Below are 23,856 nucleotides of genomic sequence, written 5' to 3' on the forward strand. Positions count from 1 at the left end.
TCCAAATGCTATGAAATTGGTAAACTAGTGTGAATTGAACGAGTACATGGAAAAGTTCGAGGGGAAAATGAATTACGAGTAGTGCACAACATTTCTCATGAGTCCATGACTTACGATTTTGACAGGCATAATGGGTCAATCACAGTAAGTGACAACCATGGACAAAAATAGGTGGAGATTCCTTTCAATCCAAAAGTAGTATACAAAGTCATGGGTCTACCAGATAAGTAATAGAAATGATCAAAGAGAGATATCTATGCAATGTTAGGGATGGATAAACAAAAGGTTTTTGCGAATGATGACATCAACTTGGAAGATGTCCCAAATCTCTCAATTAAAATTCAAGCTAAATTAACATATGCTCTATTCTCTAAAAACATGCACAACTCCATGGTGAGCAGAATCTAGGTAGAAACGATAGAATGTGTGGTTTCTTGGGTAGTGGATAACAAAAACCTTAATGCCTACATCATAAAAACCATCGATGATATAGCAAAGGTATTGAGCTTTGAAGCACATGTCCATGAAATTAGGACATGTATCAGTAGTAAGCAGAAAGACAGAAATAAAAAAAGGTGGCAAAAGAGGAGGGTCTTCACTTCCACATTCTGGTCAAGACACCAACAGTGCTATAGAGGCATATCATGGCACCTTGAAGTACAAATTCTTAGGTAGCTCAAAGAGGTTGACTGGCAGACGGGTGGATTGGCTCCTTCATAAGTTGACAAGTTCAGCTCTTCCATGTTATTGGTATGTGCAAGCTATGAAAGAAAGTGGATTTGTGAGAAACAATAACATTGAAAAGATAGTGGCTAGCTCATATGAGAGGGCTTTGAAGATTCTAGTCAAGTATGTTAGATTTGAAATGAATGGTATAAGGGCTTCATGTGCATATGTAAGAAGCATGTACAAAGACACTATTGAATACACGGTTTATAATGCGGATTGTCAATGGGCATGTTGTACATGCAAGTGGGTAGAATTGGGGAACATATGTAAGCATCAAATCAAGGTGCTACTTCTTATAGAGGTACCGAATACTACAATGGTGGCACAATGTATGGACTTATATAAAGGCATGGAACCAAGAGGCAAATATAAAGGACTTATAAGTAACTCTCATGTGATACAGGATGAGGCTGCACATGATCCTTACACACCAACCACGTTGGATGTGGATAATCTCCAAGACATGGATACAAGTATGATTAATATCTCCCATGAAGACACCCACCCATCCACAACATTGCAACATCTATGCCACGATATATTTGATTTGGTGGGGGATGACATGGAGCTTATTTCTGAGGCATGTTCTTCTATGAAGAAGATGTTGAGATAACTTCGAGCTCTGAAAGCTCATAGAGAAGATATGTGCAGTACACAAGATTTTGTGCCCACTAATGATGGATTTGGAAATACCATTTTTAACCCTCAAATGAACAAGGTGGAAAATATGGAAAATCTAAAGCAGAAGACAAGACCAAGGCAAAAGTGAAATAGAAGACGAAGGCACGCTAAGAAGAATCTGGAAACACAAGAAGTGCAGAAAAGTCCTAAATCAAGGAGAAAGATGCACGAGAAAAAGCACAAGTCAATACTTTTACAACATCATCCTTCATGGCTCCACCCAAAACCAAACGGCCCTCAATGCAAGAGAAGCTTGATGCTAGAGCCGAGAAAGGAGATGAAGAAACCCATGTCTCAAAATAGGAGGAATGCTACATTGTTATATTCTTATGGTACTCTTATTAAATTGTGAAATCTTTGAGCTTTTATTCTCTATGACTTTAAGCATGTGTATTGGTCCTATCTAGTTTCAATGAATGAGAATGAGAGAGAGAGAGAGAGAGAGAGAGAGAGAGAGAGAGAGAGAGGTATGTATGTTGATGGTGTTAGTCTTATGGAAATTCAAACCAACTAATTACCTATTTTGTTGTTATTTTGGGTGTAGAAATTGGCTTATAATGTAGGACACATTATGTCCTAATGATTGGCCACCTCTACTTCAATTATATCCACATGTACGTTACGTTTTTCATTCCATATTCTTCAATAGTATAGTTCACTAGAGCACAAAATTTGAGTAAAATTATGATCAATAACCCTCCGCATTTGAGTAATCCATCACTAGAGCACATATTTTCTCACATGCATATAAGAGCACAAATATGATACACCCATTCATATATGTATTGTTATATTATACAAGCATGTATACATATAGAGATACACACAAAATTTAGTTGTTATATCAATATATACAAAGCATAAATATATTATATTCTATCTTGTAGATATGCATTACTATATCTAATAGTTATATCATCATATATTTTTTAATCTAATAATACCTAAAGCTAATTTGTACACCTTGGGATTTAAATCGTAACCCTACTTAGGAGCTTTATTCAATTGAACCGGAATTAAATTTTGGGCACTGGAGGGTTTGGAGAAAAGATGGTGGGGCGGCCGATTCTTAACGTGAGCAGAGGGAGAGAGGGCGAGGGACGTAGAGACCAACTATGGCAAAGAGCTCGAAAGGAAATGGCTATGACAGAGTGGGAAGAGGAGCGGCAGGGGTGGGCAATAAGGCCGTCATAATGCTGGAGGTGGAAGGAAAACTAGGCGACAGGGGTGACGGCAACCCATGCATCACTCAGTCAAGCTCTTCTCCTATCCAAGTTTTTTTTCCATCATTGCCCTACAGTTTTTCTGATGAATCTCTAATGGCAATTCAGAAGAACTATGCTCATTTAGTATATTTCCTTCAAAAAACTTCATTTTGTGGAAACACATGTAGATCATTATGCTGCATTAGATGTTTACCAACCGTGACTATTTTGCTCTTTACTCTCTAAGTGCTTTTAGGCATAGCAACATTTGATTCATAAAATGTCAGTTTTCTGGAAGTATATGCAAATTTTTTTATGGACATAATGCTTTACGAGATAAATGCTTTCAGGCATTACAACATTTCACTCACAAAATGTATGTTTTCTAGAAATCTATGCAAATTTGTTTTGTGGACACAATGCACCAAATGTTTCTCACAGTCGCAGCCTCACTCTTTACTCTCTAAATGCTATCAGACATTGCAACATTTCATTCAAGTTCTTGTTTTGTGGAACTAAATGCTTCTCTCTGTGAAGATTTCTATTTACAGCATGTAGATTTCTTCAAAGACACTACATGGCATGAGATTTTCTCTAGCAATCACAATTTCATTCATTTGTCTCTTCATGCCTTCAAACTGATATAGGATTGCATGAATTTTACCATGGCATGAGTTCATGGCTTAGAGCCTTAGACACAAGATCACATGAATTTTTATTATGTTAAACAGTTTGTTTGCCTCAGGATGGCCCTTGTCCATTGTAGAGATTGAGTTGCAAAAAGAGTGTTTCTCATAGCCTTTCTCTTTGCTTTTCTCAGATGGAGAGTTCCAAAGCACTATGACTCGCTTTACTTTTCCCATCCATGCCGTTGCCTTCAGTTCCACAGGCTCTTTGCTTGCGGCAGGAGGAGAGGATGATGACATCAAGATCATGAGTACCATTGATAGCTCTATTGTGCGAGTCCTTAAAGGCCAAAATGCACCTATCATTAGCCTTGCATTTGACCCCAACAATGAGTTTTTGGCATCAGCTGGTAGTGATGGCACTATCATGTGCTGGTGCCTCTCATCTGGAAAGCAAATCCACACACTTTACCTTGCTACACTCAACACAGATCTGAACAATTCTGGGAGGAATGAAATTGCTTGGCATCCAAAGGGAGATGTCTTGGCAGTTCCTGGCAGAAAAAATGGTGTGGATGTGATTATGTATGATCAGGATACAGGTGAAAAGGTCTTCAGCCTCAAAGGTGGGCAATTCAACTTCAGTTGGCTCATTAGCCTGGTCACCAAATGGCAAATACCTTGCAACCGCAACAGGTGATAATCAGGTCATCATTTGGGATGTGGATAACAGGCAAGACATAAGACTGCCAGAAGTTTGAATCTTGAATTTGTAGCTTGGCGTGGAGACAGAAAGGAAATGCTTTAGCCATTGGTGACTTGGATAGCAAATTGTGGTGCTTGGAAACCCGTTGTTCTATCTCACATGACCCTACCAGGCAATGATGCTAGTTTGCCTTCAGTTATTGATAGAGAAGAACTGCTGCACTTTAGTGATATGGGGAGGATGGAGAGAAACTTCACAATGAGGAAGAAGGTGGATCTTCACTTGAAAGAGGACCCAATTCTCCTTCAGAACCTGATTTTAGAAAGAAGGAAAAGAGCAAAGGTCATGATAGGCTCCAGCAGTCATTCTTTAGTAAAGCTAAGGCTTTGGTCCAGAATAAAAACATACGCTTATCATCTGGAGCCACTATAGGTGGACACCTAGTGCTTGCATTACAAACTCATTTTCAGCCCTGCTCTACTACGCCTAGTTTGGGCAAATGCCATTTTCTTTCTTACAATCTCATAGGCACCAGTTGTCAGAATGAAGAGCTGTCACACATAGAGGTGCTTTCTCCCTTGCAATGTTCTCATAATCAGATGCATGATGATCATTGATCACAACAGTCAAACTAGGCTCTACTGTACCATTGATTTTGTTTGGTAATTTGGAGGTGGAGTTTCATGATACAGTGAAAGGGGTTCATGTGCCCTCAATGATGGACTATTTTGACTTCAAAATGGCTACTATGAATGACAGTGGCTGCATTTTTTCATCTCATAGGAATGGGGAAAACAATCCAAATACCATACTTTATCAGCCTTTTAGTAGCTGGGCAAACAATAGTGAGGTCCACCCATTCGATTTCAATTAACTTTTTGTGCAGTAAAGTTTACTGTACTTCTCATAAATGAATGATGCAATGATAAGTTTGCTTGGTAATGCTTTAGTGGTCAATGCGGCTTGCAGCAAGCATTACCTCATGGATGTGGATGGGTAATTGTCTCAACTAGTCTCAACCACCTCCGACTATTTTCTGAAGGTGGTTTGCAGGTTTTGCCTCATTTTCAAAGTCTGAAGTATGAATATGATCTTGAATAAAGCTACTAGTGACTTGGCTTGATTGTTATTCCTTATTGTCATTTGTATGTTGCAGACTTCCCTGCTGACTTTGGTGGGCCCAGTGGTCACTATGGCAGGTCACAAGGAGCTTCTCACTATTGTTCTACATGCAAGCTCTTCCTTGTCTTGTGGCCAACAGGTAGATGCACCTTATGTCAAGCATAGTCATAATACTGCAAATAATTGCTGTCTTGGTGTATCGGGCAAGCATAAAGTCAGGTATGAAATGTTTGAATTACTTTTTCAAGATGCATCAGACACTTCTAGACACTTCCGCCTGATATCATAATGAATTCATACGTTGTAGATGTACATATTGATGACCTGAAGTTTGGCATGCATCAATTAGCACAATCTTTGAATAACTGAGTGATATGATTGTTTTTAACCAATCACCCTAATTGGTACTTCTTGGTTATGGCAGGGAATATACTTCAACAGGGTATAGGGATATGGTTGAACTTTGGGGTCCAAAAATAGGTGGTACATTGTGACTAGAGGTCCTTAGAATCATTGTTGATTCTCATTTTGCTGAGAAGTATGGCTCTTTTATACATCATAGCAAGCTCTTTTTTATATCATTGGCATTTCTTTATGTAGTCATAAATTTCAAAGTCATTCCTTTGCTAAAGAAGTAGTTATTCCTCAAGAGGATGTAAGATTTGTTTGGAGGATGTAGGGTTGGATAGATACATTCTTCGAGAACTCAAAATCTACTTCATCATGGTTTGCTTCTTTGAGTGAAGCTCCAGGTTTGTTCACAAGATCATATCAGAACATATCATGATGCAGCAATCATCATTATGAAAATGATCATGCACAACCTTTCATTAATCATAATTATTTGTGTTCCTTTTAATAAATCATTGCTTTGATTGTTGCTTTGGTCATCTTCCATCATGAGATGGGGACTCCTGTCTTGATAAATTTGGAGTGTTGAATCCTTGAGCAAGTCTCTTAAAACTAGGAGTTTGTAGAAAGGATGGAAATCACTAATGTGTAAGGGCTGAAGAATTCTGTTGAGAGTTTGTACAACTGCTTGACCTTTGATCCCACAAATTAGTTGGGTTCCATCTTGAGCACAGAGAGATTCTTTTGATGGAGAAAAATAGTCGTTGGATAGCAATTGTTATGCCCTAATTGGCTGTTGCAAGCACCTATAATTGTTGTCCTTTGACATTATTATTGAAGGAAGCATAGATTTTGTCAAGGGCTATAAATTTGTGGTTGTAGCAGAGACGATATGGGAGCTGAGTAATATGGGTAATAATCCATTTTTCTGCAATTTGATCTCCTTGCCTAGGGATTCTTTGTGATCAAGAGCATAGATATCCGCTACATAGGTTGACTATTGGCCTCCGAGCATAGCAGTAGGGTCATTTGCATGTGGGCCATGAAGGATTGCAATAATAGCAGCAATATGCATTAGATAGGCTCGGGTAGTAGGGGCATAATCTGCATGAACTGGTATGACATGAATACCAATGGCTACATAAGTAGCAAAATCATGGGGAATGATAGGGCCTTGTGTATCTACTGCAGTAGGGTCAAGGCTTGCAAGAAAAGCTCTTTCATGAAGCATATGGTCCACTTCACCTTCTTGTTTGCCATCTATAAAGACGAGGCCTATTGGATCACTAAAAGGCCCTATCAGGTGAGCAAACATGGATCTAGTTGCTTCTTGACCATCAAATTCTTGCACAAAGACTTGTAGGGGCCTCACCTTGATGTATCAGACCTTCGTTTGCATTTTCTTGTGCCTGGAGAATTTTGTTGCATTCAAGGGCTTCGTGTTCATTTGTGCATGCATGTGTTTCTTTGACTTGATCATTTACTTGTTCCACAAAAGCAGGAATTGAATATTCTTGAAGGTCTTATTCTTTGGTTAAATTTCCTTGTGATAGGTGGTCAATGTCTTTGGCCAAGGCTTCAATAGCCAATCTAAATCTGTATAAATAGAACTAGGAAATCCATCTATGGTAGATATAGCCCCATCTTCATCTGCATATGCTTATCCTTTATCATTGACATCTCTGCTTGCATAGGTGCTGGGTGAGGCCGGGCTATGAAAGCCTTTGAACTGATTGAGAATTGTTGAAACTTGGAGGAGAACTAGTTATCCCATTAGGCAATGTTTTCTAAGATTTGTAGGTTGTTGACAAACAGGTTGATGGGTATTAGAAGCCAAGCTGAGAGAAAATTTGCTCTACCAAGGACCTCGAGACTTAGTTTTGAACTTCTTTGAGAGTATGGGTTTCAAGTGTGCTGAAAGAAAAAGCACTCCTGATTTTCTACAAGACGTAACGTCTTTGTTACTTTCCTTCATAACTCACTTATAGATTACATTTCTTTGTAGTTTTGCTCTTGATGTGTACTCGTTAGTGTGGGATGACAAACCCAAAGAACTCACCACAGATTTTGCGCCTTACAGGTTACATCCAGGAAGGATCAGGAACAATATTGGGCTGACAAAACAAAGCCTTACAGGTTCATCACTGCGAAAGAGTTCTTAGATGCTTTCAACTCTTATCATGTGGGTTGCCGTGTTCAACAAGAGTTATCTGTGTCATTTGAAAAATTAAGAAGCCACCATGCATCTCTTGCCTCTTAGAAGTACGGACCCAATAATTGGGAGCTTCTTAAAGCTTGCTTTTGGAGGAAAGCCTTACTTATGAAGCACAATTCCTTTCTCTATGTTTTGAAAACAATCCAGGTATGCTTCCAAAAGATTTGTCATCAAAACAAAAAAGAAGCACCTGGTGTAAGCTTGTAAGCTTGCATAATATCTTGTAGACCAGATATATGATTGGTGTAAAATAGGATGCTTGATATCCTACAGCAGGTCAGAAACTTAGGTTTATTCATTCTGTATCCTTATGTTCATGTTGATGGATTATGTAGAAGGTTTTATGTACATATTTGTTTGTTGTGTGTAAACTGTTAGGTATAAGATTCCTGAAAATGAACCGACAGGTTTTTTTGGTGTAACTTTATTTGGCTTTGTTTGTATTGTTTGGTTTTTTGATTGTGGGGCCTTTTTTGTGGTGGGGAGCTCAGGTCACTCTCATGGTCAACTATGATCTACAAGTAAAATATGAATATCCCCACGAGCCAGATTGTGAACTGTACCTGCACAAAATTGGAAGGAGTGGTCGGTTTGGCAGAAAAGATATGCAATGATTTTCTTCAATCAAGCTAATTTAGATTATATGGGTAGAGCTTCATGGTGAAACACTATCGCAACTGTGAAGAGCAATAGACATTAAAGTTGCTCATATTAAATAGAAACTATCCATTTATGTGCAATAAGCCCCATGGGTCGGATTTGAAGTATAAAAGGACCTTGAGTTGAGGTGAGTTCGACCTGCTATAGGATTTCACCTTCAACAAGGGCCTATAAAGCATTGCATGTGAGTGGAATGTTACACCACCATTAAATCTCAACTACAGGCTGAAAAGAGTATGTTAGTGTCTATGAAGGGAAAGAACTTTTCAAATGTATCAACAATGAAATACCACACAATGGTTTAAGGCTCAAAGGAATAAGTTTTTACACAAGGATACAAAATGGTACACAAGAAACTTGGCAGTAGGCTGGCCAAGCCTAGAGGCCATAAAATGTGATAGTGTAGATGAAAATGGCCACTCGCTATAGCACTTTGGATAGAGCATGTGTGATTCTTTGCTAGAGTGTGCACTGATTAGGTTGGAAAATGCAAACTTGCTAAAAACACAAATTAAGGAAGATCAACTTTACCCATAAATAGTTGAAATTGACTACAAAACAAGCAAAATTTCAGCAAAACAGATGCCAAGGCAATAGCTCTAGGCAAAATGCAAGCTTTATAGCAGAAAACACAGGGTCATGTAGTTAAAATGCAGACTGGAATAGGCTACATGGTGGCTGGAAATTGTTGCCCAGCTCTCACAACTAGTGCTTAGGCTTGCTTAGATCAGGATAGTAGCAAATGCAAATTTTCAGAGTAGTCCATGTGTGATCAGACCTGAAAACAACAGTCAAAACAGTTTGGTAGAAAGTATTATGCTGCATTGTTGTTTATATTTTGTTGGACTGAGAAAATGATGAGGTGCAGACTGTGAACATTGTGTCTTCTTTTCGCAGAATTCCATGGAATGGTAAACACAACAACCTTATCGATAGGTTTGAACATGTGTCTAGTACATTTTGTTCATGAGAATTATTAATAAAGATAGGACTTGATATATATAATTGCTTTGTTTGCTATGTGACAGATTTGAGGCTGTTGCGCCATCCCTCTATCAATGCATCATTGAACAGGTAGGAAGGCAGCTTCTAAGAGCTAATATAAATTATGGATATATCATATATCTTTGTATGATGCTTGACAGATAATTTTTGATGCCAAGAAGTACTTAAAAATAGCCAAAAATTCTGAATTTCAGGGGAAAAATAGACTTCATTGAAGGCGGCAGTGGCAATCAGTACAATTTTAAGCTGCAATGCCCGAAAAAGCCTTAAAGACCCTCTTGACGACATTTGATAAATTTTCATAATTATTTGGCATGTCAAACAAGAACCTGGGAGATGCTCAGCAGTGGAGGACTTCAAGATGGACACCTAGGATTTTTTGGACTTCAATTCGGGTACCGGACGTGGAAATGGGAGTGCCACGGAGACCAAGGCCAAATGTAAAGTGAAAATGGACTTAAAGGATACCAAAGGGTATGCCTTTTGGGGGCCCCTAAAAAAAATATTGGGGGGGGGGGGGGACCATTTTTTCAGGCCTGAGCAAGGAGAAGGCACCATCTTCTTTCCAATGATTGAGAGGGGCTATGGAGGTTATAAACAGGCCCCCCAACTGATTACATGCCTGAGATACCCTTGATCTTCGCTCTCCATCACTCCAGACCAATTGTGGAGATCATATTTTAGTATGTCTCTCTCCTCCCTCTCTCTCCTGCAAGGGGCAGTTCTTGTGTGTGAAGAAGAATGAAGCTCGGTTGGTGAATGCTCGTCCGGCGCGGTATTTGATTGCTTCCAACCGAAGGTAGGCTAAATATGGCAGTGTGGAGGCGGGTTGAGCATTAAACGGGGCCTAGTTTGCAGACCTGCAACAAGTTTCAAAACCCGAAATAATAAAAAATACACGGTAATGACATTTTTACAAAGAAAATGACTCTTTTTCCGCATTTGATGAGGTTAGCAATGTTCATATGGGCTGAAAATTTATGGACATGTTGTTTGCTGTTGGTTTTAGTATTTCATAAGAAAACAACTCAAAAAATATACGCTTAAAGTGTGGGAAATAAATGGAAAAAACCCGAAAAGCATGGTTTTTAGAGTAAAAGTGGGATTTTTGGGCTTAAAATGGAAAAAGCATGAAACAAAACACCAATAAAATCTACATGTTTGCTGTTTAAGGACTCAAGAGCCACAGCTCTGAAATAATGCTAATTTTTTTTCATTTTTATTGATAATAAATAAGGAAAAATGGAAAAAATACTTTTTAAAATGGGAAAAAATAAGGAACAGACGAGAAAAATTATGGAAAATTATGGATGTGTCTGTGAGTGTATAATGAGGATAAAGCATGAGGGTTTACCTGTCGACGCCCTGAAGAGGGTGGCCCCTCAAGATTCAGTTGTAAGTGGTGTGGTGGCCAACATTTCCCTAGGAATTGCCCGAATGTCAAATGTGATATTTGTGGAAAGTCTGGCCACTTAGCTGCTACCTATTGGAGTAAGATCAGTTCTCTCCAACAAGGAAGTAAACAACTTGGTCTAGTTAATCATCGCGCATAAGGGAATATTCTCCAGCAAGATGAGGGACCAAGACAAATACTGCAACGAGGAAAGGCTGTTGTAGAGGAGTTGCCTTATGGCAGTGGAGTCAGCCTTATTGAGGTTGTACGTGTCAATGATGCTGAAACTTCTAATCTACGAGCCGTAACAAGAGGGAAAAAGATTAAAGAGGGTGATAAAGGAACTGTAAAACTTTTCGAGGGAAACCCTAAGCAGGATGCTAGGGAAAAGCAAGTCCTGAATCCGGATATGGAAGGTGGACCTCTAAGGCCTGTTGACGGTAAAGTGGATCCCGAGAAGGATAGAGAGGTGCCAAGAAAGAAGACAAAAGTAAAAAAAGAGGCACTAAAGCAGCTGGTGGTCCAACGACCAAAGGAAAGAATGGTTTGGTGCGAGAAGAGAACTTTGGCTAATTACCATGACTTTGACCTAGTAAGTTCTCTTTGTGAAGTCAAACCAGATGTGAATCTCCTGCAAATTGATTAAACTTTCTCCAGGAGTATGCAAGGAATTCAAGAAAATCCTGTGTATCGGGTATATAGTAGAACCTTTGGGCATAGCTAGAGTGGGAGAAGATTGGTTCGATCATGCTGAAAAGCATTGCCCTAGGGTTCCAGCATATGTGGATGGAATATTAGTGGAGCACGCTTCCGTGGACATTGGATCCTCCGTCAATATCATAAGTTTAGACTTGATGGAGCGACTAGGTCTCGAAATTCAAAAAGACAGCTTCACACTTCTTAGGATGGTGGATGATAGTCTAAGACAACCGGAAGGTTGCATCACTAAAGTCCACATTACTATTGCAAGCGTGGAATGCTATCTAGAATTTAGGGTGATAAGGTTTGCAAGACATCCTAGCTATCGCGTTTTGCTAGGAAGGCCCTGGATTTTACGAATAGACTATCAAGTCGATATACCCACTGGTCGAGTGATTCTAGGTCGAGGTGCCCATCGTGTAATAGTGGATTCTTACCTTGAGTCTCCTCAGAGTGAGAGAGCTCCTTTATCCTCCACTGAACTAGAAACAGTAGATGATCCATCTAATAGTGAGACGTCATCAAGCGATGGATCTAAGGAAGGGTCCACTACAGAGGATATTTATCAAATAACCTTGAATGAGCCGATAGAGCCTCATGATCGAACAAGAGATGCGGATGTTATTAAACTAGACTTGGGTACGCCTAATGATTCATGGGCAATCAAATTGGGTTCTATGCTGAGTTCGGAAGAGAGAGAGGACTATGTATCCTTGATTCAGGAGTTTTGTGACATCTTTGCTTGGAGCTATGACAAACTTAGGGGTATTCCTCCCAGTCTAGCTGTGCATACTATTCTTGTAAAGGAAGGTACCCGCCTTGTACGTCCGAAAGTAAGGCGTATGCCTTTTGAATTAAGGGACAGGTTGTTCGAGGAACTACAGAAGTTATGAAAAGCGGGTTTGATCTTCCATGTTCAGCATACTGAATGGTGCTCACCAGTTGTGATCAGGAAGAAGAAGAACAATCAGATCTGGCTTTGCATAGATTTTAGAGAGTTGAATAAGCAAACTGTTAAAGATTACTACCCGTTGCCGTTTATTGACCAAATTTTGGATCAACTAGCGGGTAGGGAAATCTATTCGTTTATGGACTGCTTTGCAGCGTATAACCAAATGGCGATTACTGAGCAAGACAAGCTAAAAATGACGTTTATTAATATCTTTGGTACCTTTGCGTACCATGTGATGGCATTTGGGTTATGTAATGCACTAGGTTCATGGCAGAGAACAACCGACAAGACCTTTGGTGACATTTTCCTCGAGAAATTGAAGGTATTCACTGACGATCTAGGAGCAGCCACCGTAAGGGATAGACAATTAATTATCTTACGAAAGTGTTTCGAGCGTTGCAGACAATTCTGCATAGCTCTCAACCCACGGAAGTGCGTCTTTGGAGTCCCTTATGGGCTCTTGTTAGGCCATGTGGTCAGTTTCGTAGGGATTGCGGCTGATCATGAAAAGATCAAGGTCATAGTTGCCATGAGTTCACCGCGTACTCCAAAGGAAGTGCATAGCTTTCTGTCATCGGTAGGGTATTGTCGGAGGTTAATCAATGCATTGGCAGAAAGAACGTTGCCACTGATAAACCTATTGTCCTTTAATTGTCAGTTTTCATGGAGTGATGCTTGCAAAGTATCTTTTGACGATGTAAAGCAGGAGCTTGCCAAAGCACCTGTTTTAAAAGCACCAAAAAGGGGTGAAATGTTCTATATATTTTTAACAGCAACTATGTATAGTATCAGCTGCTGTTTGGCCCAAAATTGGGAGGAAAAGTGGTACCATCCGATAGATTTTGCTAGTCGGAATTTGGGTATATAGGAAATTAACTACACCTATATGGAGAATTTGTGCCTTTCGATGGTATTTGCGACCAAGAAGTTCAGGCACTACATTCTTTATGAGAGGGTGGTTTTTTATACGAAGGCGGAAGGGCTTCGATTGTTGTTGAATAAGGTACAGCTGCCTAATCATTAAGCAAAGTGGTTAATAACTTTGCAGGAGTTTGATTATGAGATTAAAAGCAAGTCGCCGAAGCTTCAAGGCATTGTCGAGTGTCTTATGGATTTTGGAGAGCCAAAAGAGGTCGTGGCTGAAGGAAGTGACATGGAAACATTGTTTAAGATTGATACGGCATCTATTCCCTCCTGGTATGCTACTATAACGCACTATCTTTCTACGGGAGAGACTGGAGCTACTCTATCAAAACCCGAGAGAAGAGGAATATTAAATAGTAGGCATTGAAATTTTCCTTGATCACAAGGACATTATATCGGCAAGGTGTTGATGATATCTATCACCGATGTGTGATGCCTGACGAGGTTCCCTTTATTTTGGAAGAACGCCATGACTCCGCTTGTGGAGGGCACTTTGCTGGGCGGTTGACGGCATATAAGGCTTTACGAGCTGGTTATTGGTGGCCGTTCATCTTTTAGGATTCATTTGACTATGTTAAGAGATGTGATACATACAATCGAGAGAATAGGAAGCGTCCACTTATGCCTATTATAACTATCCTTCCATTTGAGAAGTGGGGCATCGATTTTGTGGGACCTATTACCTTGTCGTCTACTACTTAGAAAAGATACATTATAGTAGCAATTGATTACTTTACAAAGTGGTCAGAAGCACGGGTGACAAGGCAGGACAATGCAAAAGAGACTGCTAGTTTCCTACTTGAGCAGATCATCTGCCATTTTGATCCCCAAAGGAGATAGTATCGGACCGTGGAACTCATTTTTTGAATATGGTAATTAGAAGCCTGACTGAAGCATGGAGCATTAAGCATAACAAGACGACCCCCTATAATCCACAAGCCAATGGACAGGTTGAAAGTATCAATAAGCAGCTTGTGGGTATCCTATCCAAGATAGTCTCTGAAAAGAAACGGGACTGGGATACAAAATTATATGTGGCAGTTTGGGCATATAATATGACGTTTAAATGAGCTACTGGCCGCACCCCATTCAAATTAGTTTACGGGGAGGAGTGTGTCTTGCCCTTAGAAATTGAGTTGCCGACCATAAGATTTGCAATCAATCATTCTTTGGGTGATGAAGATGTCTTATTTGAGCGGTTTACGACTATAGCCCACTTGGACGAGCTCAAATTGCAGAGTTTGTTGCACCATGAGGTAACTAAACGCCGGATGAAGCGGTTGCTTGATCTAAAGGCGAAGAAGTATACCTTTAAAAAAGGGCAATTAGTTCTGTATTACTATGCGCGTAGGGAGCTATTTCTAGGAAAGCTGGAACCTAGATGGGATGGCCCTTACAAGATAGTTTGGATAGGTAAAAATAACTCCACGGTTTTATTAGCTGATCTACAAGGAGTGGAATTTAAGAATAATGTTAATCTTAATAAGATTAAACCTTATTATTTCTAAATATGCTAACGCGCTAAATGCATTGTAGGTCCATGCTGGGGTTGATTTGAGATCAGCAGGAGAGCTTAAACTGGTCGATGGGGCAGTTAATTCCTTATTGAAGCACCCATATCTAGAGCAAATATATCATCAGGAGAGGCTTATTTGGTGGAGCAAGGGATACAAAGTGGTTGAGCAAGAAGATGGTATCTTTGTAGGGAGATTAAAGTTTTCTGCCATCATTGTTTACAAATCTTGACGAGCATCCCTGTTGAGTTTAATGAAGAAGGTGGGATGGAGCTGTCAGTTCATCCTTTAAATATGTTGAATTTTGATTATCATACTTATGAATAGAGGAGTTCCTGATGGCTGACTGTGTAAACCCATTGTAGACGTACATGTTATACTTTGATGGAGTGCCCAGGGGGCCTCATAGAAAAGGGAGTGTTGGAGTCGTTATCTGAGATCCCCGACGTAGAGTTACAATGAAATTAGCTACTTATCTCAGGGTGGGATTCACTAACAACATGGCAGAGTATAAAGCCATGATTATGGGATTGAATATTGCCAAGAAAGGTGGCATTAGGTGGTTGTTAATAAAAGGGGATTCCCAGCAGCTGATTTAAATAAACTTAATGGGACATATACAGTCCGGAATCCTCTCCTTTGTATGTATCATCAAACTGCTATAACCTTACTTGATGAATTTGAGAGCATATATCTTCAGCTCATTTCACGTTATTAGAATCAGTTTGCGGATTCATTAGCCAATCTTGCTTATGAGGAGGACCTCTTTTTCAACTGTGGTCCTAGTCCGGATGTTGTTATTAATAATGAGACGGGACCTAGTCGCTTGTGGGGAATGTTATCAGACCACGTGTTATATGGTAGGCGATGGTTGATATGGGTAATGAGACGAGTAGCCGAGACCCATCTACCACTATTATCTTGGACCCATAGGTTGATTCGACGACATGTTATGCGTACACCTCTTGCTGTATATGCAGGAGGTATGGGTCATAACTTGATGCATTTAGTTTAGGGCTGAGCGCCCTATCTTTCCCCTTGGAGTGGAGTGTGTGTTTGTATATCTGCCTTCTTCCAAGGAGGGATCTATATGGGCAGGTTTGCTTGATTTCTTTAGGCCAAGAGGGCTAGCTAGTTTGCAGTGAAATATGCTATTTCTTTAGGCTAAGAGGGCCATTTGTCTGTTTGGTGTGGGTACAATTAATGGTTTGTTGTTTTAGTGATTGCATCATACAGGTTAACGAAGTTGCTGGAGGGAGCCTTTGCTGCGAAGGAGCTTCTTGTGGCCATTTCAGGTGGTTTCGTTCCCTTTTCGAGTCTTTTTCCTTAAGCGATTAATGATATATGGCCACTTTCTTTTGTTTGGTGGAGACTGGCAATCGAGGCATGAAGTCCCAGGTTTAGGCTCTATATGTTTGGGGGAGGTCTGAGTAGTCATTGCTTCCTGCAAGGCATTGTCAGGCATTGTAAGACCTGTTTTAGATGGGAGTTCTAGTGACCCTGTTCTACTGACTTGCTAGGCGGCCGTTCTAGGAGTTCTTGTTAGTTGTGAGGCAGTTAGAGAAGCCTACTAAAAGAATGATGGAAAGAGACAAAATCCTAAATATCTGAAAGACAATATATGAATATACGGAGGTGTGTAAAAAGGGGTTCTAACCCCTATAAAAATAGAAATGGAAAGAAAGAAAAATTCTTGAGCTATTGTTTATCTCCTTGAGAAGGCCTGGTAGGTTCTTGGGGACGAGTCAGACTCGGGGACAATGCCTTGTCTTCCTAGGGGTGGCTTTTGACTGGAAAAATAAGAATAAAAGAAGGTTGGAGCAAAAATAAAAGTGAGCGTTAGAAAAGGATTAACTGTTGCCTTGCACAGGCCTGGTAGGTTCTTGGGTACCAAGACAGGACCTGAGGCCGATGCCTTGCTCTCCTTGGGTCACTATGCTCAGCTCCCTTCTTTTTACACGCTTGAGTATGGAAAATAAGAGGCTAAATACCCAATGTGCTAAAAGATAATATTTGTTGATCAGGCTATAGGAGTCCTCACCTAGTAGGAGCTCCTAGTTGCATTGTCCTTAGTTAGGTAGGTAGTTCAGACCACCACTGAGGATGACTTCTTTGATAGATCTTTTTAGCTTGGTTGTATTGGAGCAGTTGGTTAGTGACTAGCTTTCGACTTTCTATCAGATTATGCTAGGCCCACTCCTCGTGAATTTCATGCCTTGGTTTTGACAAGGAGTAGGGTGAGAGTTGTGATGTGTTTTGTTGTGTATCTATTTTGTATCAACTTGATGCTCTTTGTGGTTGTGTTTATGTGTAAATTTGTTCGTGGGATTTGACGGGCTGAGTCGCCCTATCCCATGGACGCCAATGACAGATGATTTTTTGATGCCGAGAAGTGCTTAAAAATAGCCAAAAATTCCAAATTTTAGGGAAAAAATAGACTTCGTCGAAGGCGGCGGTGGCAATCAGTATAATTTTAAGCTGCAATGCTTGAAAAAGACTTAAAAGACCCACTTGATGATAGTTGATGAATTTTCATAATTATTTGGCGTGTCAAACAGGACCTTGGGAGATGCTTGGCAATGGAGGACTTCAAGACGGATGCCCAAGATTTTTCGGACTTCAATTCGGGTACCGCACGTGAAAATGGGAGTGCCAGGGAGGCCAAGGCCAAATGTCAAGTGAAAATGGACTTAAAGGATGCCAAAGGGTATGCCTTTTGGGGGCTCCCTTTGGAGGCTCCTAAAAAGAAGGGAATTTGAGGGGGGGGGCGTTTTTTTCGGGCGTGAGCAGGGAGAAAGCGCCATCTTCTTCCCAATGATTGAGAGGGGCTATGGAGGTTACAGACAGGTCCCCCTAATACATGCCTGAGATATCTTCACTCTCCATCACTCCAAACCGCGCATCAAATGGTTGCCCGGTTGTGGAGATTAGATTTCAATCTTTCTCTCTCCAACCTCTCTCTCTTGCAAGCGGCAGTTCCCTGTGTATGAAGAAGAATGAAGCCCAGTTGGTGAATGCTCGTCCGGCGCAGTACCGGATTGCTTCCAAACCGAAGGTGGGTTGAAGATGGCAGTGTGGAGGCAGGCCGAGCATTAAACGAGGCCTAGTTTGCAGACCCGTAACAAGTTTCAAAACCCGAAATAATGAAAAATACACGATAATGACATTTTTACAAAGAAAATGGATTTTTTTCCGCATTTGATGATGTTAGCAATGTTCATACGGGCTAAAAATTTATGCACATGTTTTCTGCTACTGGTTTTAGTATTTCATAATAAAAAAACTCAAAAAATATACACTTAAAGTGTGGAAAATAAATGGAAAAAACCTGAAAAGCATGGTTTGTAGAGTAAAAATGGGGTTTTGGGGCTTAAAATGGGAACAACATGAAACAAAACACCAATAAAATCTACATGTTTGCTGTTTGAGGACTCAAGAGCCATAGATCTGAAATAATGCTAAAATTCTTCCATTTTTATTGATAATAAATAAGGAAAAATGGAAAAAAATACTTTTTAAAAGGGGAAAAAATAGAGAACGGACGAGGAAAATTATGGATGTTTCTATGAGTGTATAATGAGGATAAAGCATGAGGGTTTGCCTCAGGTTATCCCCATTTATATGTTTTTGTGAGTATTTACTGCTTATTTCATGCAAAATACACATGAAATCACGCCTTTATCTATGCAACGAGGCAAAACCTTAAACAGTAGGGGAGGAGGGAAGTTTGAGTGTCGAAATATAATATGAAATATGATGTATTTGTTTCATTATTCATATAGTATGGTGTTAAGTTAAATAAAGGGAAGTATAGCACGAGTGTAAGGCTCAGTGTCTTCTCTCATCGCAACAATTACGCGCTAGTGTATGGAAACATGAAAAGAATGGATTTGCACAATGCATGAGGCTATTTTTCAATTGTTTGAGCACTTAATCATATACACATTTGCATCAAGCATCATTAAATGGTATCAATTACAAGCTCCTGGATGCATAGCACTTGGTTTCTTTAGGACTTGACCCACATAGAGAGAGTGAGCAACCCGACTGTAGGTCTAGATGGTTGGTCCAAGGGGACGGATAAGTGAGAATCAGTGCATTCCTGGAACGTTAAAAATATTGGCACTAAGAGGGGAGTTTGTTTCGAATGTGTCTATGTGTGGAAGCAGCACATCGAGAGGCCAATCCCCAAGATGTAGGAGAGCTGCAGTAGGACCACGGCAATCAGACGTGTGGGGTGCCCTTGTGTCTGTGATATGTGGCATTTATTGCCAATATATGTATAATCTCCCTCTAAGGAGACGAGGAAGGGAACATTCGTTGGATTACAGACTATAAATGTGCAGTGATTAGTGTTTAGGATAGTGTATCCCTCGACAGACGCTCCTAGCCTACGAGGCCGTGTGGTGTGGTGGGGTTGTTTGTTGAGTGCATGAGGTTCGGCTAGTGCCTTAGCTAGTGCTGGCCCATTTTAGGTCCCATCAATGCTGGTCTGTGAAGTTGTAGTGTAGTGCTAAGATGCATGCATATAATAAAAATCTATTAGCAATCACCTCCTAAATAGGCAAGGCAACTTGCATGGGTAGGCAAGGTACGTTTCTGTATTTTTGTTCTTTATTTCTGCAAAATGTGTTAGATTGTGGTTCAAGGATCAGTGGAGCTCCTCAAAACAATAATATCAAGTTGTGAAATGCACTCATCTTTTATCTCTATTATAAACATTATCATGGATATTTTTGTCCTATGGAGTTGTTAAGAAGACCAAGAGTGAGTGAGAGAGCATTTATGAGAGTTAGAACGGACTTGTTATGTTGTTGTTGGATTAATAGGTGATATCTGCATGTCTCTATACGAATTGGGTTTTGTTGTTGCAGTTGGGTACTCTCATGAGAAATGTAAAGGGCATGCTTGAGATGTTTTCTCCATAGATATTCTACTTGCTTGCAACAATTAGGAGGACTTGAAAGATCATAGGAATGATAGGTCTGAGAAATGTTGCCCAAGATGAGATTGTGTTTGTGAATTTTGGTTGCCATCTCCAGATAAGAGCCCAAATGAGGGAGATTAAGGATTCGTGACAACATCAGAAGGAACTTTTTCAAGAGAGGAGAAAAGGAGAAGAATGCAAGAAGTGAGTCCTCTTCTTTAAATGTCTAATTTATGGTGGTTGCTTTTCTTTAAGATTTGAACTCAGTTGAAACTAACTATTTTAAACACTTTACTGACAGATTCTATATGTTTGAGCTTCTTTAGTTCAGCTTTTGAGCCTGATGTATATCCATGTGTAAGAACATGAATTTTAACATGCCACATGCAATATCTTGCAACTGCAATGCATGAGGTTGTTGCTGTATCAGTCTCTCTATGCGTCATTGAACATGTGAGAAGTCAGTTTCCAAGAGCTAACAGGTAAACCCTTACTCTCATCATATCATTCCAAGTGATACAATTCATATCATGTTTTAGCATTGATTCAAAGGAGCCCCAAGTCCCCCACCTTGAAGCATAAGCAAATAAGGTAGCTTCAATTCTCATTGGTTTCCAAAACAAGAATCAAGAAGAAGATGCCTAGTTAAAGTTAAAGATCGAGAGTAATGGACTGCATCTCAGAATACCACAACTCTTATATGCTCTTGGAGGTTTGGCAACAATGACTGGTCATTGGCTTCTTTTTCTTGAATCTGCAGTCACACAGACCTGTACTAACAAGCCTATAGCAGAGAGCGAGAGCCTATCATCATTATCTACTCTAAATACAATAGGGAGCAACAGAGGTAGTTGTTAATCTGCTTTGTCCACCAGTAATAGAGCCAGCCAGTATTCTGTAGTCGCCACCTGTAGGCAATTATGACCTTACAGAGTTACTCAGATTGCGAGCACAGACCAACTATTATACCTGTGCAGACTTGCTCTCCAGTACACCTGCCCACCATCAAGAGTCGGCAAACTTTGGCACTCAGTCCGACTGTAAACAGGTACAGTCAGGCAAATTCTGCAGATTTGATGGTATGAGTGGTCTGCAATCCACTTGTTTGACCGATACAGATTTGGTTACCTAACAGTCTGTGTCATGAGAGAGAGAGAGAGAGAGAGAGAGAGAGAGAGAGAGAGAGAGAGAGAGCTCACCACAGAAACCAAAGGATCATCCTTAGATACATGACCCTGACCAGTAGGATGCAACTCACCAAGCAAGCCTAGCCTGAAGTGAATCTGTGAGAGAGAAGGCTATACAGAGGTCCATATCTGTGACACAGCAGACAACTAACATATGGATTGGATCCATACCATTAACTATAGCTCGAGTTAACACTATTGGGGTAAAGGCCAATGGCAAAAGTCCGAGGTGGGAACCCCTTGTACATGTACAAATTGTATAGTCACACTGGCAAGCATTGGAGAAATAGAATCTTCAAGTTGCACTTAGGATTACTGACAAGCCTAAAAGACATAGACGGGTTGATAGGGATTTTGGAGAAAGCACAATATTCAGAGGATCAATTTAGGACTGCAAAGTAAGAAAAATAAGTGTGTTGTGCATCTATGTTAATTGTATTGTGTGTTTGGAAAAAGCACAAGTATTTGAGCAGCTTTTAGCATAGGTTTAGCCTCTTAGACCTCCATTGCAGGTTCAATGGTAAGTGATGATTGGAAACAACATCCATGAACAGGGAGCAGCAGTAGAATATAGGTGCTTTAGCATGAAGAGTGAGCTGTCCACCTAGAGCAGCCAAATCAGGTCCGAGCAGTAGAACTCAACTAGTAGGAAGAACTTTTAAGCAATAGTATCCTAGCAGCAAGGAAATAAAATATAAGTGGAGTGAAGGCTCAAAACATCCCAGTCAGGAGCATCCCTAGTCATGCCTTCAAGTAATTACGTAGCTATAGTAGCCACAAGATGTGCCTTCAATTTAAACTATAATTGAGGGCAATTGCTTTTTATGAAGTACCTCAAATATCGGTCGGTAATAATCCTACAAGATCAAACTGGATGTAGGTATAGTTCCTAGCCTTGCGATACCAGGTGTGGCTGATTGTAGCTACCCAAGATTCTAATAAAAGACTTTCTATCCATATATTGTGTGAAACAACATATATTGATTAGCATACTTGTTAAGGAAAATTGGAAGTTATTTATCCTTATAAGTTTCTTAGACTGTTTTGTTAAATATTTATAGTTCAAACTTTTGAAGGGAATTGTTATATCACACACACACACACGCACGCACGCACACACACATATGTACGCACGCACGCACGCATGCACGCACGCACGCACACACACACACACACACACACACCAAACGACTAGTTTCTCTAATTTCTCCATCTTATCTATATCTTGAAACTTTTAATAACAATAGCTAAATTTTTAATGGTCATTGTGGACACAAAAGATTTGATTATGTGATTGTGAAGGGGTATAGCTCGTTGGTTTTTAATCATTGCTTTTAATGTGCAAAATTGTCCATTACATGCATACTATACAGTAATATTAGTTCATGTATATCTATGCAATTTAAAATGAATTTTGGTAAATCCTCTTAAGTGGACTTAGCCCTCTTGTGGGGCTACCAAAGCCCTCTGGTAGTTTCCACTATTGCACCCTATCTAGACCATGAGCAGTAGAGAAGAAACAAACTATCCCAAATTGCACCAAATATGTGATTCCCATAATGTCGGGCTTCTGCATGGCCAATGTCGAGGTTTTAAGTGATAGGAAGTTGTAGCTTGAGGAGGAGAAGAAGTTTCCATAAGAAACCATGAGCTAAGATGTCCTCCTTTAACCACACCAACCCCTCCAATGTTTGCAAGTCCAAAACTATCTATGGAGCTTGAGAGGATAATATGAAAAATGGAAGTCTCATGTGCATTGAGGTTGAGATGAAGCTAGGCGAAGCTCAATGGATTAGAGATGGATCAAATACCATGTTAGAATATCAAAGTTGTAGCATGGAAGAGTATTCAAAAGAGGGAGAAGAGACTCACAAAGTACAAGATACAAAAGATCTTGTCTATTTATTTGCTCATGAAAGTACAACTGGTACACTCTCTTATCTACTAAGAGTATCCTTTGGCCATGTTTATATAGCCTTTGAGTGAGCTAGGTTTAGGGTTTCCCCATGTCCTCTAATCTATTCATACCTCACCTTCCCTCATGCACCTTTGCTTACATAGGATTCTCATGCTATACTTCTAACAATTGATTTGTGGCTTGTTGTTCCTTCTTGTTATTGTGCATTGGTGTGAGATAGATTTTAGGTCACTTGTTTATGATCAATCAATTTCTCCTCAATAATACTACATGTGTAGTGGTGATCCTTATTCTCAATCAAGTTTTCTTTTCTTCAAGACAAAGGTTAACTCAACAATGCTTAAAGATGAGTTTGCTAGAGAAAATTATCATTTGTAAAATCATTAATTCTTAAGATTGTTTTCAATAAATCCCCAATATAATAATAAATAAATGATCATCTTGTGCCTTTGAAGCTTTTTAAACTACTTTTGAATTTGTGATTATTTAAGTCTGAATTTTTATATAATCCAAGTCTATCTTTACCAAGAAGGTTCTCCTTATTCTTGCTTCAGTCTCATAAATACTCTTTATTCTCTCATGTTTATTTTAGAACTCTCCTCATTGTTTAGGTAGCATATGCACCTTGTACTTGATCGTGTCTAATGACATGTTGAGGAGAGAGAGAGAGAGAGAGAGAGAGAGAGAGAGAGAGAGAGAGAGAGAATGTACATGCATACACACAATGAGTGATAGAAAAGAATTATCTTATCACTCCTCATGATATGCATATATTGAGTGAAAATGATTATCTTATCACTCATGACTTTCATATATTGTGTTCACAAAGCATGCCAATGGGATTGTCTTATCATTACACACATATACTTATGCATTCATATTAAGTGGTAAGAGAAGATTGCCACTCATGACATGCTACCATAGAATTCATGACATATGCAAATTAGAAGTCATTCCTTGCCACACACACTACGAGAGAGAGAGAGAGAGAGAGAGAGAGAGAGAGAGAGAGAGAGAGAGAATATAGTTAATAGTAGCATAA

The 23,856-nt window shown here is 39.8% G+C and overlaps 1 protein-coding gene across 2 annotated transcripts; it reads left to right on the forward strand.

Moving 5' to 3' along the window:
- Positions 1-2,540: 2,540 nt before the first annotated feature.
- LOC148020162 (protein ENHANCER OF LHP1 1-like) lies at positions 2,541-21,958 on the forward strand. 2 transcript variants are annotated; one of them, XM_087700457.1, is made up of 8 exons: positions 2,541-2,662; positions 3,436-3,937; positions 4,917-4,989; positions 5,104-5,208; positions 9,193-9,231; positions 9,324-9,369; positions 19,825-19,913; positions 20,011-21,958. In XM_087700457.1, exons 2-7 carry the CDS (start codon positions 3,911-3,913, stop codon positions 19,826-19,828), a joined length of 294 nt encoding a protein of 97 aa, XP_087556583.1. In that variant the 5' UTR covers positions 2,541-2,662; positions 3,436-3,910; the 3' UTR covers positions 19,829-19,913; positions 20,011-21,958. The 2 variants fall into 2 exon arrangements, with proteins under 2 accessions (XP_087556583.1, XP_087556582.1); XM_087700456.1 differs by lacking the exons at positions 9,193-9,231; positions 9,324-9,369; positions 19,825-19,913; positions 20,011-21,958 and having other exon boundaries at positions 4,917-5,000; positions 5,104-5,433.
- Positions 21,959-23,856: the final 1,898 nt, after the last annotated feature.

Source organism: Lygodium microphyllum, chromosome 19, assembly GCF_053477565.2.
Source record: "Lygodium microphyllum isolate KBCC chromosome 19, Lygodium_microphyllum_v1.1.10, whole genome shotgun sequence".
NCBI classification, from domain to species: Eukaryota; Viridiplantae; Streptophyta; class Polypodiopsida; order Schizaeales; family Lygodiaceae; genus Lygodium; species Lygodium microphyllum.